Below are 17,658 nucleotides of genomic sequence, written 5' to 3'. Positions count from 1 at the left end.
AATGTTTAGTAATATTTTCCTGGCATACTTCTTTGACCAATCTAGTAAACATGCTGTAATGTTAGAGTGTAGCTGCAGCTGTATTGAATAAAGAAATAAGCTTGTACTTAAACTGAAGGTTTACTCCAATTTGAATGTTCATGCATGCAGACAAGAGGGCTTTCTGAAGTCCACAGATTGGAATTTAGTGTGACAAAATGACTATTTTCTAGAACCTGGTCTCACAGGAATCCGTGAAATAGCCACGGATTTGCTTCACTCTAAATCCGTGGAATAGCCACGGAATCCCTCAAATTTCCGTGAAACTGACACGGATTTCGCTACAATGCAAGTTAATGACAGTCATATCCCATGGCTATTCCATGGATATTTGTTCCTATTGGTTTGTTCCAAGTCACGTGACTTTCAAGGTCCCAGCGGTCAGAACAAAAAACATGGCGGACAGTTCTCTCATTTTTTGTGAAAAAATCAATATTTTGACTTATTTTCTGCATAAAAATGGATTTTGATCACATTTCTAGCAAGAAATATATGTTTTATTTTCTAAATATTCACTCAGTGAATGTACATAATCACTTTGTATGTTGGAATAGCCACGGGATATGACTGTCATTAACTTGCATTGTAGCCAAATCCGTGTCAGTTTCACAGAAATTTGAGTGATTCCGTGGCTATTCCACGGATTTTGAGTTAAGCGAATCCGTGGCTATTTCACGGATTTCTGTGAGACCATGTGGATTTTCTAAGACTATTCCCCCATAATCCTTTGAATTTTTGCACCATTCAATGCCGATGGTCTCAGAACAGTGTTTCAGAGCCTTAACTGTTCCACAAATCAGCTTGATTTGCTGTTTTCTGTGGGAATATCCTACCTGGAAATGTGCAATTAATGACTTAAGATCAAATACTGACAACATTAGAATCTCTATTTTAGTGGTAGTGGAAGTGCAGCTATTAACACTATTGATCATGATATTTTAATGAAGAGGTTTGAGAGGTTTGTTTGCTTATCTGGGTCAGCACTGGACTGGTTTTTATCTTATCTCTAAGGACGTGATTTTACTGTTTTAGCTTCAAAAGTATGTTATTTAATTTGGTGTTCCCCAGGGGTCAATTTTAGGCCCATTACTGTTTAGCTTGTACTTATTTCCTCTGGGCCAACCTATTAAGAAACACATTGTGTTCATTAACATATTCATGTCGATGATACGGGACTGTAAAACAAAACTTAAATGTACTTTATTTTACATATTTTAGTGTATTGTTTAGCTGTAGTATAAAAAAGTTTGTGAGCCTCATGCTTTAAATACTTGAAAACGAACCAAACATTGCTCCAACTTGCTCCGATGGATTGTGGGTTATGTTTTGTTGCTTTGATTAGCCATATTAAAAGATTTGTCCATGTTTTTATTCGGCTGCACCTCCGTAGAAGCTCAAATATTGTGCTTTTTAATTGGAATAACATGTTATTTTAAGTCCAGCTGAACATTTCTGGTGACTTTCTGTAATTGCATTGGTTAGAAAAGTAGAGGTGCAATAAGGGCTTTTATCAGTAACATCCAGCTGTGCAGGGGAAGCCAAATTAAAGGTTCCCTTTGGAGTTTTAATTTTACATAGTAAATTAATACTTCACTTAAGACAGTAATGGATCCGGGAGACTGAAGCTGCGAGTGTCTCATGTGAGGATGCTAATTCAGATTTTTTTCCCCTGACCAATAGCTTATACCCTTGTTATGATCATTAGCAAACATACACTGTAAACAAAAAAAAAAAAAATCTGTTTAATTTATGATAAAATACCGGCAGCTGTGGTTTGCCAGAACTTCACTGTAAAAAAAGTGGGCTTTCGACTGTAAATTCAAATGAAAATATCAGCAAAAACTGTAATTTAGTCCCTTTATTTTTAGGGTAATTGTGTCCTTGTGACATTATGGTATTTATCCTTCAATTATGATATTTATCCTTAAATTTTACAGTCTATGATGGTGATATTAATTTTTTTATTTTACGCCCTATTTCTAATGCAATTTGACAGTGTTTTACTGTAATTTCTACAAACATTTTTTACAGTGTATATACATCGCCCAGCCCTATAGGTCCAGTTTGTGAGAATAAGGCCAAGTTTATACATAGCAGGGTATTTAGAGAAACGAATATTTCCCGCCCTCCGTTTTCAAAAAAGTTGTCATTTACATTAACCCGCATAAATACGTGCAATCGCTATTATAAGTATGTTAAACCTATTATATGGGCGGCAGTGTAGGGAGAAGGATAAAGCCATGCAAGCCAATCAGAATCCTCAGATTCAACAACAACGAATAACACAAGTGACTTCCTGTTCCTTTCAAAAGAACTAGATAGAATGAGCGTGAGAACCTAAAACCCTGTTTGTTTCTCCCAGTTGACACCACAACACTGCCCTACAAAGCAAAAAGGCAGAAACTACGCAGAGTGCAGAACTGAGAAAAATTACTTTAAAGTTATTCTGTAATCCAGCCGTTAAGTTACTGTACAAACGACCATTTTTCTCCAAAACGACACACATTTGAGCTAAGATGTTTTGTCACATAAAAAAGGATGCCTTGAAAGTCATGAAAATGATAATAACTCATTTTTGACCAAAAATGCAGTTACTGTCTTTTTGCTTTGTAGGGCAGAACACATAACCAGAGTTTTCCAAATTCTCCACTTTGCCTAGTCTGGGTATACCCAGACTGCCTTGCGCGCTCGATTTAATTTCGAACTGCGAAAGGGTCTGGAAACCAGAGGGATTTCTTAGCCCTGTTTTAGGGATCCAATCACAGAGCGGGGAGGGACGGCAAGACGATGACGCGTACTACTCGGCAGACGGAAGCTTGTAGTTTTCTTACGGATCCAACATGGCTGCTGTAGACGCGAAACTCTCTTTAGCTGTAGATGGTGTTTTAAATAGTTTAGAGCCAAAGTTGAAAGGCGAAAGGTCTCTCGGCGGCTCCGCTGTCCCCCGGCTCGTAGCCAGATCACCGGCGTTACGGTACCGGGGCTAATAGCGGTAGCGCTACGCTACTGTTACGGCGTTAGCGGTAGCTACTAGCCCCGCTATTGTAACGCCAGTGATCTGGCTACGAGCCGGGGGACAGCGGAGCCCCCAGAGACCCGCAGCAGCTTGTTTATTGCCCATAAAATCAGTGGATGTGTGTGGCTGAATGACATGAGGGGGAATAAAGCGTGAAAATAAATAATCTTGCAGAAAGCGAGAACTGGAGAAGCAAAGCAGCAAGCAACACTCTCTCACAGACACACACACAACAAACATCCATCTCTGTTGCTCTACTACGTCATCTGGTATAACTGATCTGATTGGCTAAGAGCTACCTACAGACGCTTTGATAGACATTCTAAGCGCCCAATGAACGGCTCTGGAGGATCGTAAACCACACCTCCTCTACGGACCACATCTCATTTGAGAATAGTCTGGTGTTAGCCAGGCTACACTTTGCCCGGAGTTTTTAGAAATAATCTGTGATAAAAACGGGGTTTCCGTGTAAACGAGAGGACAAACCGCATGGAAATATCTGCGTTTTCCCTTGGTGTAAACTTGCTCTAAGCTAATCATGGTTCTCCGTTTCCCCCCAGGTATCTCATGGTCGTCTGGCCAGTGCCAAGAAGCCAGAGAGGCAGGTGACCCGCATGGTGGTGGTGATGATCGTGGCGTTCATGGTGGGCTGGACGCCGTACGCAGCCTTCTCCATCCTGGTCACAGCTCATCCAACCATCACACTGGACCCCAGGCTGGCCTCCATCCCCGCCTTCTTTTCTAAGACAGCTGCTGTCTATAACCCAATCATCTACGTCTTCATGAACAAACAGGTAACTGACCGTTCTTATGTATGTATTGATTCAGCCATTTTGGTCCTGTTTGCCTGGTTAAATCCAGTATTATTTGCGGTTATAGCCTCGTAGAGGGCAGACTAAAGCTAAACGTCTTCCTGTGTGTATTTATTTTTATTGTTTTCATAACAGAGAAATATAAACAAATTATATATACAAATTAGAGATAGTTGGTGGAGCTACACAGAACAATACATGTTTTTTTTTTTTTTTTTGACAGTTTTTGACATTAGACAAACAAAACAAGGGTATAACATAAATGGCACAGCAACAGAATAGCACTAATTCAGTTTTTAGTGTGATAAAACCACATACTGAATAACAGTAAAATCCTGCATTTTATTGCTTTTTAACAGTAGACTAAAACAGCTATTCTCAACCTTGGGGTCCCGACCCCAATTGGGGTCACAAGATGATTTCTGGGGGTCGCCAAATCATTTTGGAAGTCAGCTCTGTCTCCACTGTGTTAAAGTGTTCATGTGTTTTATTCCTCTGGTCATTTAATGTCTTTTTTGGTCATTTTGTTTCCTTTTTTTGGTAATTTTGTGTCTTTTTTTAAGACATTTTGTGTCTTTTTTTGGTCGTTTTATGTTATTTTTGTTGGTAATTTTGTGTCTTTTCTGGTCATTTTGTGTCTTTTTTTTATCATTTTGTGGTCATTTTGTGTCTTTTCTGGTCATTTTGTTTCCTTTTTTTGGTAATTTTGTGTCTCTTTTTAAGACATTTTGTGTCTTTTTTTGGTCGTTTTATGTTATTTTGTGGTAATTTTGTGTCTTTTCTGGTCATTTTGTGTCTTTTTTTAATCATTTTGTGGTCATTTTGTGTCTTTTTTGGTCATTTTGTTTCCTTTTTTGGTCATTTGGTCATCAAATTATATATACAAATTAGAGATAGTTGGTGGAGCTACACAGAACAATACATGTTTTTTTGTTTTTTTTCTAATGTTTTTGACATTAGACAAACAAAACAAGGGTATAACATAAATGGCACAGCAACAGAATAACACTAATTCAGTTTTTAGACATTAAATCAAGAAAAGGTTGCCATATTTTAAAAAAGATATCCTCTTTAGTAGATATTATGTACCTGATTTTCTCCAAGTGGAATACATTTCCCAGCTCTCTCAACCACATTTCAAATGTAGGAGCCCTTTCAGATTTACAAGATTGTAGAATTAATTTTCTGGCTAACAATGTTGAAAGGGAGATAGCTTTACACTGTAAAAAATGTTTGTAGAAATTACAGTAAAACACTGTCAAATTATATCAGAAATAGGGCGTGAAATTAAAAATGTAATATCACCGTAGTAGACACTTTTAATTACCGTAAATCAAAGAATAGCACAAAACTTTTACTTTTTTCTGTCATAAACTTTAGAAAACACAGTTTTGCTGTAAAAAATATTAGATTTTTCATTTAAAATGAATGGAGAAATACCATAACGTCACAAGGACATAACTACCCTAAAAATAATAGCAGACCAAAGGACCTAACAAAGGACCTAAAATGACCAAAAGAGTCACAAAACGACCAAAAAAAGAGACAGAAAACGACCAAAAGAGACACAAAACCATCTAAAAAGACACAAAATGACCAAAAGAGACACAAAACTATCTAAAAAGACACAAAATGACCAAAAGAGACACAAAACTATCTAAAAAGACACAAAATTACCAAAAAAAGACACAAAATGACCAAAAGAGACACAAAACTATCTAAAAAGACACAAAATTACCAAAAAAAAGACAGAAAACGACCAAAAGAGACATGAAATTATCAAAAAAAGACACAAAATGACCAAAAAAAAAATGTAAAATTATCAAATGAGACACAAAATTACCAAAAAGAGACACAATAGGGATAAAATGGCAAGTGATTTTTCAGTCTAAATGACAGATTTAGCTGATATTTACATTTAAATTTACAGTAGAAAACCCACTCACTGTATTTTTTTACGGTAAAGTTCTGGCAACCACAGCTGCCGGTATTTTACCGTAAATTAAACAGAATATTTTTTTACAGTGTACTTCTTCACTTTGACACAGCTAAACGTCTTCCTGTGTGCAGCAGATGAAAGCAGCTGCAGAATACTGAGATATTTTTTTTTTTTCTGTTGTTGTTGGGTGTTAGCCTGTCGCTCAATAATGCATGGTGTGTGAATAAATGAAACATGAATTTCAGAGAGTACAATTGTCCGTGCATGGCTCTGTTAAAATATACATTAGCCACCTATGTTATGCTGGTGAGGCTTCCAGTTCTTCATGCCATTTACATTGTGCTGTCTAGCTCTTTTCCTCAGTGTAAGTGAGACAATAATCATTATTGACTGGACAAATATTGACCAGAGCCAAGAAGACAAAGGACTGGTGGATAGTGTTCAGTTCTTTAACATGACAAAGGATTCATGGTTAAAAGCCACATAGCATTTTTTTTTTTTTTTTGCAGTTTCTCTGAATCAAACTGTTTTCTATTCTTTAAGACATTTTGTGTGTTTTTTTGGTCGTTTTTCATGTTATTTTGTGGTCATTTTGTGTCGTTTCTGGTCATTTTGTGTCCTTTTTTTTTTATCATTTTGAGGTCAATTTTTGTCTTTTTTAGACATTTTGTGTCTTTTTTTGGTCATTTTGTGTCTTTTTTTAGACATTTTGCGTCTTTTTTGGTAATTTTGTGTCTTTTTTGGTCATTTTGTGTCTTTTTTTGGTCATTTTGTTTCTTTTTTGGATCATTTTGTGTTTTTTTTGGTAAATTTGTGTCTTTTTTTGGTCATTTTGTTTCTTTTTTGGATCATTTTGTGTCTTTTTTGGTCAATTTGTGTCTTTTTTTGTCAATTTGTGTCTTTTTTGGTCATTTTGTGTCTTTTCTGGCCATTTTGTGTCGCGGACAAGATATTTTGTCACATAACAAAGGATGCCTTGAAAGTCATGAAAATGAGAATAACTAATTTTTGACCAAAAATGCAGTTACTGCCTTTTTGCTTTGTAGGGCAGAACACATAACCAGAGTTTTCCAAATTCTCCACTTTGCCCGGAGGGTTTAGAACTAATTGTTTTCCGTGATAAAAACTGGGTTTTCGTGTGTGAGACACACTCTTTGGGTAATCATTATTGACTGGACAAATATTGACCAGAGCCAAGAAGACAAAGGAGTGGTGGATAATGTTCAGTTCGTTAAAATGACAAAGGATTCATGGTTAAAAGCCACGTAGCACATTTTTTTTTGCAGTTTCTCTGAATCAAACTGTTTTCTATTCTAACAGTTTGCATTTTTGTTGTGCACTGTAAAAACTGTTTGTAGAAATTACAGTAAAACACTGTCAAATTATATCAGAAATAGGGCGTGAAATTTAAAATGTAATATCACCGTAATAGACACTTTTAATTACCGTAAATCAAAGAATAGCACAAAACTTTTACTTTTTTCTGTCATAAACTTTAGAAAACACAGTTTTGCTGTAAAAAAATATTAGATTTTTCATTTAAAATGAATGGAGAAATACCATAACGTCACAAGGACATAACTACCCTAAAAATAATAGCAGACCAAAGGACCTAACAAAGGACCTAAAATGACCAAAAGAGTCACAAAACGACCAAAAAAAGAGACAGAAAACGACCAAAAGAGACACAAAACCATCAAAAAAGACACAAAATGACCAAAAGAGACACAAAACTATCATAAAAGACACAAAATTACCAAAAAAAAGACAGAAAAAGACCAAAAGAGACATGAAATTATCAAAAAAAGACACAAAATGACCAAAAAAATATGTAAAATTATCAAATGAGACACAAAATTACCAAAAAGAGACACAATAGGGATAAAATGGCAAGTGATTTTTCAGTCTAAATGACAGATTTAGCTGATATTTACATTTAAATTTACAGTAGAAAACCCACTCACTGTATTTTTTACGGTAAAGTTCTGGCAACCACAGCTGCCGGTATTTCACCGTAAATTAGACAGAATATTTTTTACAGTGTATGCTGACATTTAGCTCCTACTGAATGAATTATAGTGTTTCAACAAAAGATCTAAATTACCCTAATAATGTGACAGTTTAATGGGACACTTAATTAGTGCTTTATCCAAGGAAGCTGTGCTAAAAAGGTCAGGCAGCGGCAACACTGACTGTAAGAGAAATCTGATCCTGGAGTCTGACAAGAATGATTTAATCTAGGCCATGTCTAATAAGATCAAGGCCATTTAAATCAAATAAAAAATAATGTAACTTATCTTATTAAGGGATATTCAAGCTCCTGGTCTAAAAAGTGAAGCCAATGTGGCAAGTTCCTTGAACCTGCATTCCATCTAATGGCCAGCAGGGGGACGACTCCTTTATATTTCTTCAATGCAGGAAAAGTCACAAACTTAATGTCTTTTCAATTCTAGTTTTCGTTATTTTTAATAACCTTGGTTTGCACAGGTCCTTTCTCTTTATGGGCCTATAAAAGTCCCACTGGTGCTCCTATAGTTATAACATTTATTCTCACTGTCTCAACCCAACGATCGCAGTCTGAAGCTCTGTTTTACACTTTATATGAAACTGTCTACTAAAGTTCTCTAATGACCTTTTCATGTTAACATGTATTCTACCCCGTTTTTACAGCTCTCCTTAGAGAACACTGAAACTGTCAAGGCCAGTTATGACAAACATGACCAAATATGCCTACAGTAAAGTGTTCTATTTTCAGATAGGGATATAGAAGTCCTACTATACATATATGTGCTTGGCACCATGCCTAGACCAGAGCTCCCCTGGCAGGGAGCTGCTTGCAGTCTGCATGTCCATCGGATTGGCCCACTTTTAAGCAGCTCTCACTGTTTACATGGGTCAGCCAGTGTCTCCACCAAGACATCAAGTGGATGTTAATAAGGGGATTAATCTAAACTGCTAGTGCGTATAGAAGTCAGCTGACTTCTGGAAGTCTCAGGGGATTCCCACCATGAATGGCTTCAGGGGTGTCAAACTCAAATACACAATGGGCCAAAATTTAAAACTTGAATAAAATCGCGGGCCAACATTGAACAAATAAACCTTTTAATATATACCAGCGGTTCCCAAACTTTTTTAGCCGTGCACCCCCTTCTATGTCCCAACTGGGTTGACGCACCCCCATATTTTTTATAGCCATATTAAAGGTGGAGGATGATGACAGGCTCAGGATCAGAGGCAGAAAGCAGATCAGTTGGGAAAATGTTATAATATTTTGAGCTGCGTTGAACAAAAATTGCAGCAAATTTAAATGAGCGTGGAGTGAACACAACCCCGTCATCATAACACAGGCTGGAAAAATTATACAAGAACAAGAAGATAACTTCTTCTACGCTTCATTATGAGATCAAAAACAACCAAAAATAGATGCAAATATAACCAAAGATGACACAAAATTATCAAAATAGACACAAATTGACCAAAACTTACCAAACAACCAAAAAATAGATGAAAAAATTAACAAAATAGATGCAAAAATTAACAAAAAATTACACAAAATTGAATAGCCTGTATTTATTAATTAATCAATAACACGTCTTTATTGTGTGGGGGGACAAAAATGTAATTGTGTCATTATCAGACCGCCATTACATTTTTCATCTCGCGCACCCCCTAGCAGCAGCTCACGCACCCCCAGGGGTCCACGCACCACACTTTGGGAATCCCTGATATATACCAAACATGTTTTGCTTTAACATTAAATATGGAACCAGCAACACTTATAAACATACAATATATAACAAAATAGTGCAGACATGCAAAATCAAATTTCAAATAAAAAACACATCAATGTCATTAATTTATTAAATAAAAATTAAATAAAAATCATATGCCTCTTTTCTATTTGCATCCTTCTGATTTAAATATCAAAATAAAGTTTTTCAACAGGTTAATACATTTAAAAACAAAATAACAATAATAAATCTAGTATTAGCGGTAACTGCGCCGTATAATACCGGCGGGTCAGCTTTTATAGTACAATAATTATATAATAATTTGATATTGGCTCGCGGGCCAAATAAAATTACACTGCGGGCCAAATTTGGCCCGTGGGCCAGAGTTTGACACCCCTGCCTTAGAGTAACAATAGAGGAAGACAGCCTCCTGGGATCAGCTAATACAACGGACAAAGGTGAAAGAACATTCTAGATATACCCATTTATCACTTTCACTTTTGAAATTCTGTTTCATACGACGTGTACACTGTTTGATCAATAGGATAAGATCTAAAAATAAATAAAGCTTGCAGAAGAAAAGTCTGTTTTGAGCAGATATACTGTACAATGATTTGCCCACAGGCGCCTTGATACGAAGGGGAAAATTGATTGATCTTGAAAAACAAACAAACATTTTCTCCTCATACTCCTGCAGCCAAATATTGGGTTTTGTAAAATTCCAAGCATCAACCAGTGAGGTCAAGTTTTAAAAAGTAGGTAAGGTAGGTAGGTAAATAGGTTTAAATTTTTGGTAGGAGCCACTTCATCAAGATTGTGGATCGGAGATGGCAGCCATATAAAGTCTATGAGAACCAATATATCTTCCAATCCACTTAAAGGGTCAATCTTGGTGTCAAAATATGCATTTTCTGGGTAAAGGAATCATTTTAAGCTATTGAGAATATCACTAGAGATCTGACATGAGATTAAAGCGTTCCCTTGATTTTTTTTTTGAGCAGTGTACATTGCAGCTAATCCACACACAGATTCATTTTCAGCTCAGGATTCCCTGCTGCAGCACTTGAAGACCTACCAGTCTGGGTGAAAATGAACATATCTATTTGATCAAATAATTATCTAGTGATATTCTCAACAGCTTTAAATGATTCCTTGACACAGAAAATGTATATTTTGACACCAAGATTGACCTTCTAAATGGCTTGGAAGATATAGAGTTTCTCATAGACTTTATATGGCTGCCATCTCCGATCCACAATCTGGATGAAGTGGCTCCTACCAAAAATTGAAACCTATGGTGATAGAGAGAATGTGGAAAAACTTTGGTGCTTTTGTCCGACGTGTCCCCTTTATCTGGCTAAACCGCCTGGCTAGCTTCCATGGGGACTAACATCATCACACATAACAAAAAGTTGGCTCATTAAATCCACAAAACTCTCAGCTTTGCATTACATTTGTACTGCATGGTGCCTTTTGCCCGAAGCTGCAGTGAATAACCCTAAAGTGGGCATGTCTGTAAAGGGAAGAGCTCATTTTCATTCAGATATCTTGAGGTTAAAGGTCAACGGACCCCTGTAGAACTGGGCATGCCTACGAAACCGTTATATAGCTTTCCCTTTCTGATAGGATATCATGACAGTCAGCTTCATATTCAGTCACAGCAGGCAGTTGCTTGGTCAGCTGCTCAGTTAGTAGGTCCACAAAAAATGGTTTTCGCCAAGGAGGACAGACTTCAGCATGGTGGCAATGTGTGTACGTGTATATATATAAAGGTGTGTTTGTGTTTAATCCAATTGGCTAATGGGGATGTTAAAATAAAAAGGCACATTGCTTCTTAATGGATTGACAAACTTACACAAGGTGTTGTGAAAATGTTGGGCATGAGCCAATGGACAGCTGATTAACAATTTATTGCCAATTAGCAAAAAAGGGGATGTGGCCTTCAACAAAACATAACTTCTGAATGGATTCAAATAAAATGTACTAATTAACTTTGTAGCAAAACACAAACAAACACGTGCAGATAGGACTGGGTGATGTCATATTTATTTTCAACTTGTCAGACTATTGGGATGTCCAAACAACAGAAATATTATCGCATTATTATCATAAGGAGGCCATGGAGACCAAAACAGGACTGAAAATATATCATATATATTATATTCTCCAGGTGGACAGGGACGTGGCTCCAAATTTATGCTAATTAGGCATTTTTTGCTAACACATTTCATAAATTACTAACTGTAGGTTAGAGCAGTGATTCCCAACCCAGGGGGGCGCCAAAGATCCACAGGGGGTCGTGAAGCCCTCTTGATTTTAAGGGGTGTAATAAATCTAATGTGTTGAATATAGATGAGTCAGCATTTAATTCATTAGTGTGACAAAAAAAACGAAATAAGGGCTACATTAAACGTTTATTCATTAATTTAAATAAAAAAATCACTAGAGAAAAGTTTAAAAATATAGGCTATATCGCAAGAATTATGGTGTTTGTAACACCCCTCCTGCAGTATACACAGGTAACCTCACCTAGCGGTAACCTCACCTAGCGGTAACCTCACCTAGCGGTAACTTCACCTAGCGGTAACATCACCTAGCGGTAACATCACCTAGTGGTAACCTCACCTAGCGGTAACCTCACCTAGCGGTAACATCACCTAGCAGTAACCTCACCTAGAGGTAACCTCACCTTGTGGTAACCTCACCTAGCGGTAACCTCACCTAGAGGTAACCTCACCTAGCGGTAGCCTCACCTAGAGGTAACCTCACCTTGTGGTAACCTCACCTAGCGGTAACCTCACCTAGAGGTAACCTCACCTAGCGGTAACCTCACCTAGCGGTAACCTCACCTAGCGGTAACCTCACCTTGTGGTAACATCACCTAGCGGTAACCTCACCTAGAGGTAACCTCACCTAGCGGTAGCCTCACCTAGCGGTAACCTCACCTAGCGGTAACCTCACCTAGCGGTAACCTCACCTAGCGGTAACCTCACCTAGCGGTAACCTCACCTTGCGGTAACCTCACCTAGCGGTAACCTCACCTAGCAACAGAAACACAGAGCTAATGGAAAAATGGCGAAGCATCAGGGAGACGAGAATACTGAATATGTCAAAAAGAAAAAGAGAGGGTAGCATGAAAGTTACATTGAGTTCGGCTTCATAGAAGCAATGGACAAAATTAGAGCCAAATGCATCTTTTGCAGTGAGAAACTGGAAAATAAAAGTGTGAAATCCTGCAAGCTGAAGCGACACCAGACAACTAAAACATCATGAGACGGTGGGTAAACAAACCCAAAGAGTTTTTCCTCAGAAAAAGGGAACTCATTGTCACAAACAGGCCCCAAAACATTATGGACAGTTGTGTTTTAAAGATTTTTGTGCTGCCTACAAACATCCAAAGAAATCAATTAATGCAGACATAAGGTAAAAAAAATTAATCTCAACAGGCATTCATATAACATACCTGAAACCAAATAGCATCTGCATATATTTTAGCACCAGTATTACTTCTGTGTTATTAAACTGCTGTGATCATTTTTGGTCCAGGTAATTTGAAGAATAAATATTATTATAAAAAAAAATATTTGTTGTTCCTACAGTCCAGGATGCTTACAACTACCATGGTATTCTGGTGATATAATAACACTATGACTGAAATTGTTGTGACTTTAGATTTCAGCTTTAAACTGATTTACAGAAACACATAGAATACCTGCTGTAAATGTGTTTCCGGCAATTCATGTTGCCATTAAGATGACATTTTATGACCTTAGAGTGTTTTTGCTGGGTTGGAGGGAAAAACGACATACATTCTGGAAGAGATTTAACATCCCTCTTAGGGTCCCAGAGTGAACAAAGCCATAGACATTTCAGTCTTTTTCATGACATTAGAGGGTAACAGAGCTGTTACTGCCTCTCTTTGAAAGCATTACTGGTTTGAGGGGAGCAGTTAGGAGGCTTGCGTGTTAAATTACACAGGTCATTAAGGGTCAGGAATCATGATTTCTCCCCGGGGCTTCACAGAGTGGGAGCTTTGGTGCTGAAAAAAGGTCAATTAGTGTTTTTAAATTCAAAGTAATGTGGAAAACAATGATTGTGGGGCTATTCCTGAGGGCCGGTTGTGTATGTGAGATGCAATTGCATATTGTGCAATATAGTTGCTGATGCCGTCAGATCATTTGTAGTTATATTCTGGCGTTATTGATTTTATTACTTAATGCAAAGACAGGTATTATAAACTATTAACCCTTTATCGGGCGAAGAACTATATTTGGTAACTTCAGTGGATATCAAAATGGGGTCAAGAAAAAAGTTGCAAATTTACTAGATTAAAGTGGTGAATCTGTGAGAAAAGTTGCTTTTTTCCCACTTCTTTCTCATAAATCTGTGACTTTTTTCCACGCAGATTTGCTACTTTAAATCTCTTAAATCTGCGACTTTTTTTCTTGTAGATCTGCCACTTTAATCTAGTGAATTTGCAACTTTTTTTTCAAAATATTTTTATTTTTTATTTTGGATATCCGCTGAAGTTACTAAATACGGTTCTTCGCCTGATAAAGGGTTAAGTGTGTTACCAGTGTTGCCAACTATTTTCAATGAAAGCTAGGACTACCTCTGAACGTCACTAAAAGTTGCAAGATGATGTCAGACGTATTTGTGACATCATTGCACATTTATTTGCATATTGGTTTTTATTTGCAGCTCTTCCGCAAATAATGTACACTGTAAAAAATTTTACTGTAAAATTACAGTAAATTATTGGCAGCAGTTTCGCCAGTAAGTTGCTGTAAAATTTACAGTACCTCTACTGTATTATAGAAATACAGGTCTGTTTACTGACAAACTGTCTCGTAAAGAGGGAAAAAAATAGCGCAACGTTTAAATGTTGAACTCTAAATTATGTTACAACCAATCCATTTAAACTCTATATTAGGCTTACTGGAAAAAAACAACACATTGTGATTATTTCAGCCCAGACAAAAAAGAAATAAAATAAAACTTTTTTTCTTTTAGAAAAAAAAGGCTTTATTTTCCCGACATGCTCAGCTGAAAACAGTAAATTCCTGTAAAAATATAATTTTGACTGTTGGAATGCCTGAGCAATCATGATAGCCTAACTCCCACAATGCATCGTTTTCACAGCAATATACTGTACAATCATAATACAGCAAGTTACTGTTAGAATTTGACTGCAAATTTACAGCAAAGTCTTACAGTGTAAAGCCAAATAATGACAAACTCACTTCTGGAAAATTCTATAGATATGAAGTAAAAAATCAATCCACACAGGGTGAGAGAGGATCCAATGAACAACTTTGACATTGTGTGGCTAGACAAAAAAACAACAAAAAAAACTACCAAACCTCATTATTTTTAAAAGAGAAAAATATTATACATATAATATACCCCCAAAGGGTTAAGGATAATGAATGATTGAATGAATAACTGCTCTTTCATGTCTTATTTTCTGTCCAGTTCAGGAAGTGCCTAATCCAGCTCTTCAGCGGCAGAGGGACCATCCCAGAGAGCAACTTGAACCAGACCTCAGAGAGACCTGGGATTACTGCCGAGAGTCAAACGGGAGAAATGTCAGCCATTGCCGCCCGAATCCCCGTGGGCGGCACTGTGTCGCCCCGGTCTGACGATTCCCCGACCGACTGTGGCTCATTTGCTCAGCTGCCCATCCCGGAGAACAAAGTGTGTCCAATGTAACCGTAAACTCATCCCGATATGTGTTCTATTACTATCCTCTGACCCCCAGAGTCCATAATACCCCTCTGTAATCTAGATACGCTGTGTTTCAGAACGTGTTTGGACGACAGCACTTTAAGTGTTTCTTAATTTGATGGTGGAGATTTAAGGTGAAGAACAGAGAGTCGACCTTTGAAGGTTTTTAGACGATTCTAGCACTATGTTTTTTTATATCTCACTTGCAATTAAGGACAGACACAAAACATCAAACGCAAGAAAAAGTTTTGTGCTCTGGCATGTTTTGTTAGTTTGTTGAATATTTGATTAACAAAGGCACGGCGGAGGGGGCATGAAAGAATTGTGCGGACTGAAACGCTCAGAGCTTTACCCGCTAGATATCTTGTAAATATTTGCTTGCCGGACACTGTGTCCAATTATTGGAGACTTTGTTGGATGTTCTCTTCCAAACCTGCTAGTGAGTCAAATTAGGAGCATTTGATTTAACGTGATAGCGTCTGCCTTTACATCCCAATGAAAAAAGAGACCCTAGAAACGTTAACATCAGTTAGTTGAGGGCTGGCCAGTGTTTTTCAAATACCACAATACATCCAGCCTTTCATCTCGCCTTCTCCTTTGAAGCCGTGTGATGGCGCCTGTAGAGAAAGCGTTGTTTTTCTATGCTGTTTCAGTACTTCGCCTTGGCAGCACATCTTCATTCATCTCGGCTCGTCACGATGACGGAGCAGTCTGCTGAATTTGGATACTTTTTACTTTTAGTTTATAGTTTGGGTCAAAGCTTTCATCTTTAGTGAAGATGGTCAATGGGACTTGGAGATGCCTGTCTCCTGTTGCCTCTGTTGCAGAAGCAGGAGGACAGAATATTTATGAAGTGCCAGCAGTGGATCAACAACACACTACTACAAGCAGCCCGTATACGGTACACATACACCGCACATGCACGTACTACAAGCAGCCCGTATATGGTCCACATACACCGCACATGCCCGCACACACACATGCATGGAAACACACACAGACTGCAGCTCACTGCCTGTACTATGATACCCTCTCTATAGGCAATGTGACAATACAATGCACCAATAAATAACACAGCACAAGAGTGGCTTAGATGAGCAGCCATGTACAAAAGCAATGCCATCATGAGCACAGGTCAACAGCAATATTAAAGCTAAATACTGTCACAGAGTTGCTGTGACACTTCAGCGTCAGCTACAGTAGACGTAGCAGTGAGTGTTAAAATGTCTTCTACTTTGTGGTGCATGTTTGTTCACTATTACTGGATATTTGTCAAAACACTGTTGTATTCTCTATGCTGCACAGTGATTCACCGTGTTTTTAAAAAAAAGTAACAGTATGGTGTCTGTTTGCAATGTACTGAGTGTGTGTTCCAATCATGTTCGGCCAAATTCAGCATTTTAAGAATCGATGCATCTGTGCCAAATGAATTGTGATGCCTTGATATAATTAGCACAAGAACGTGAGACAATGGTGACCAGCGAGTCAGCTTCTTCAACCTGCATTATTCAATATTTTTCATGTTCGTGTCTCTCTGTGTTGTGAAGAGTTGCTCTTACTTCTGAGTTCACGTGTCTCTCAATTTGTATACTTCTGTACTCACGCTTGCTTTTTTGAATGCATAAGTGCGCTTAACATGTATGACAAAATGCAGTTGACTTTGAGTACCCGGGTGCTGCACGCATCACAGTCAAAAAGTTGAGCATGGAACATTGGAAATTTCTTAAGGCTAAGACATACTCTGCAAGAACAGAGAAATGTGTTTTCTCTCCCAGGGCTGCAAGTACAGAATGATGTCATTTTGTTCCTGCAGCCCTGGGAGAGAGGACACATTTCTATAGTTCTTTACACCTCATCTGGGCAGGACTTTGTTCTTGTGTGGTGTCCAAAAACTATTGTTTAATTGGTCAGAAATTTGAATTTGAATGAGACATGTGTAGCAGTAGGAGGGCCCTTTTTTCTTGTTCTTGCCACCTCTAGAACAAGAACAAATTTCTCTGTTCTTGCTGAGTATGTAAAGGGCTTTACTTTCAATCTTTGCAGCCACAGGACCATCAACCTATTTTAAATGTGTGAGTGGCAGGCAAGGAAAGTGCTATTATACTATTATATTGTAGTAGGATAAAAGCCATTATTAGTTATCAGTCCCACTTGAATTACTGTCGATAATGTCTGTGGCTGATTATAATTATACAGTCAGTTAAAAATGGCCGTGTGCGATTTGAGACATTACCCTGTTAAAATTTGTGTTTCGTGTCACACTCAAGGCTTTAAATTAACACCCGCCAACCCGCCAAATGCGGGTAACATTTTTAAAGTTGCTAGCCAATTTCGCCGGTGATGAATGAAGAAAATAACACTGCGTCTGTTTGAGTCAGCAGGCTGCAGAAACGT

At 37.7% G+C, this 17,658-nt stretch overlaps 1 protein-coding gene across 1 annotated transcript in view; it reads left to right on the top strand.

Annotated features, from left to right (window-relative positions):
- Positions 1-17,016, top strand: part of valopa (vertebrate ancient long opsin a) — a 42,198-nt gene extending 25,182 nt beyond the window's left edge. Inside the window, exons 4-5 of the mRNA XM_059358840.1 lie at positions 3,616-3,849; positions 15,013-17,016. Of these exons, the coding sequence (XP_059214823.1) occupies positions 3,616-3,849; positions 15,013-15,249 (471 nt within the window). The 3' untranslated portion in view covers positions 15,250-17,016. The remainder of the gene's footprint in view (positions 1-3,615; positions 3,850-15,012) is intronic.
- The last annotated feature ends 642 nt before the right edge of the window (positions 17,017-17,658 follow it).

Source organism: Centropristis striata, chromosome 20, assembly GCF_030273125.1.
Source record: "Centropristis striata isolate RG_2023a ecotype Rhode Island chromosome 20, C.striata_1.0, whole genome shotgun sequence".
NCBI classification, from domain to species: Eukaryota; Metazoa; Chordata; class Actinopteri; order Perciformes; family Serranidae; genus Centropristis; species Centropristis striata.
This window is presented reverse-complemented; position numbering and strand designations above follow the sequence as displayed.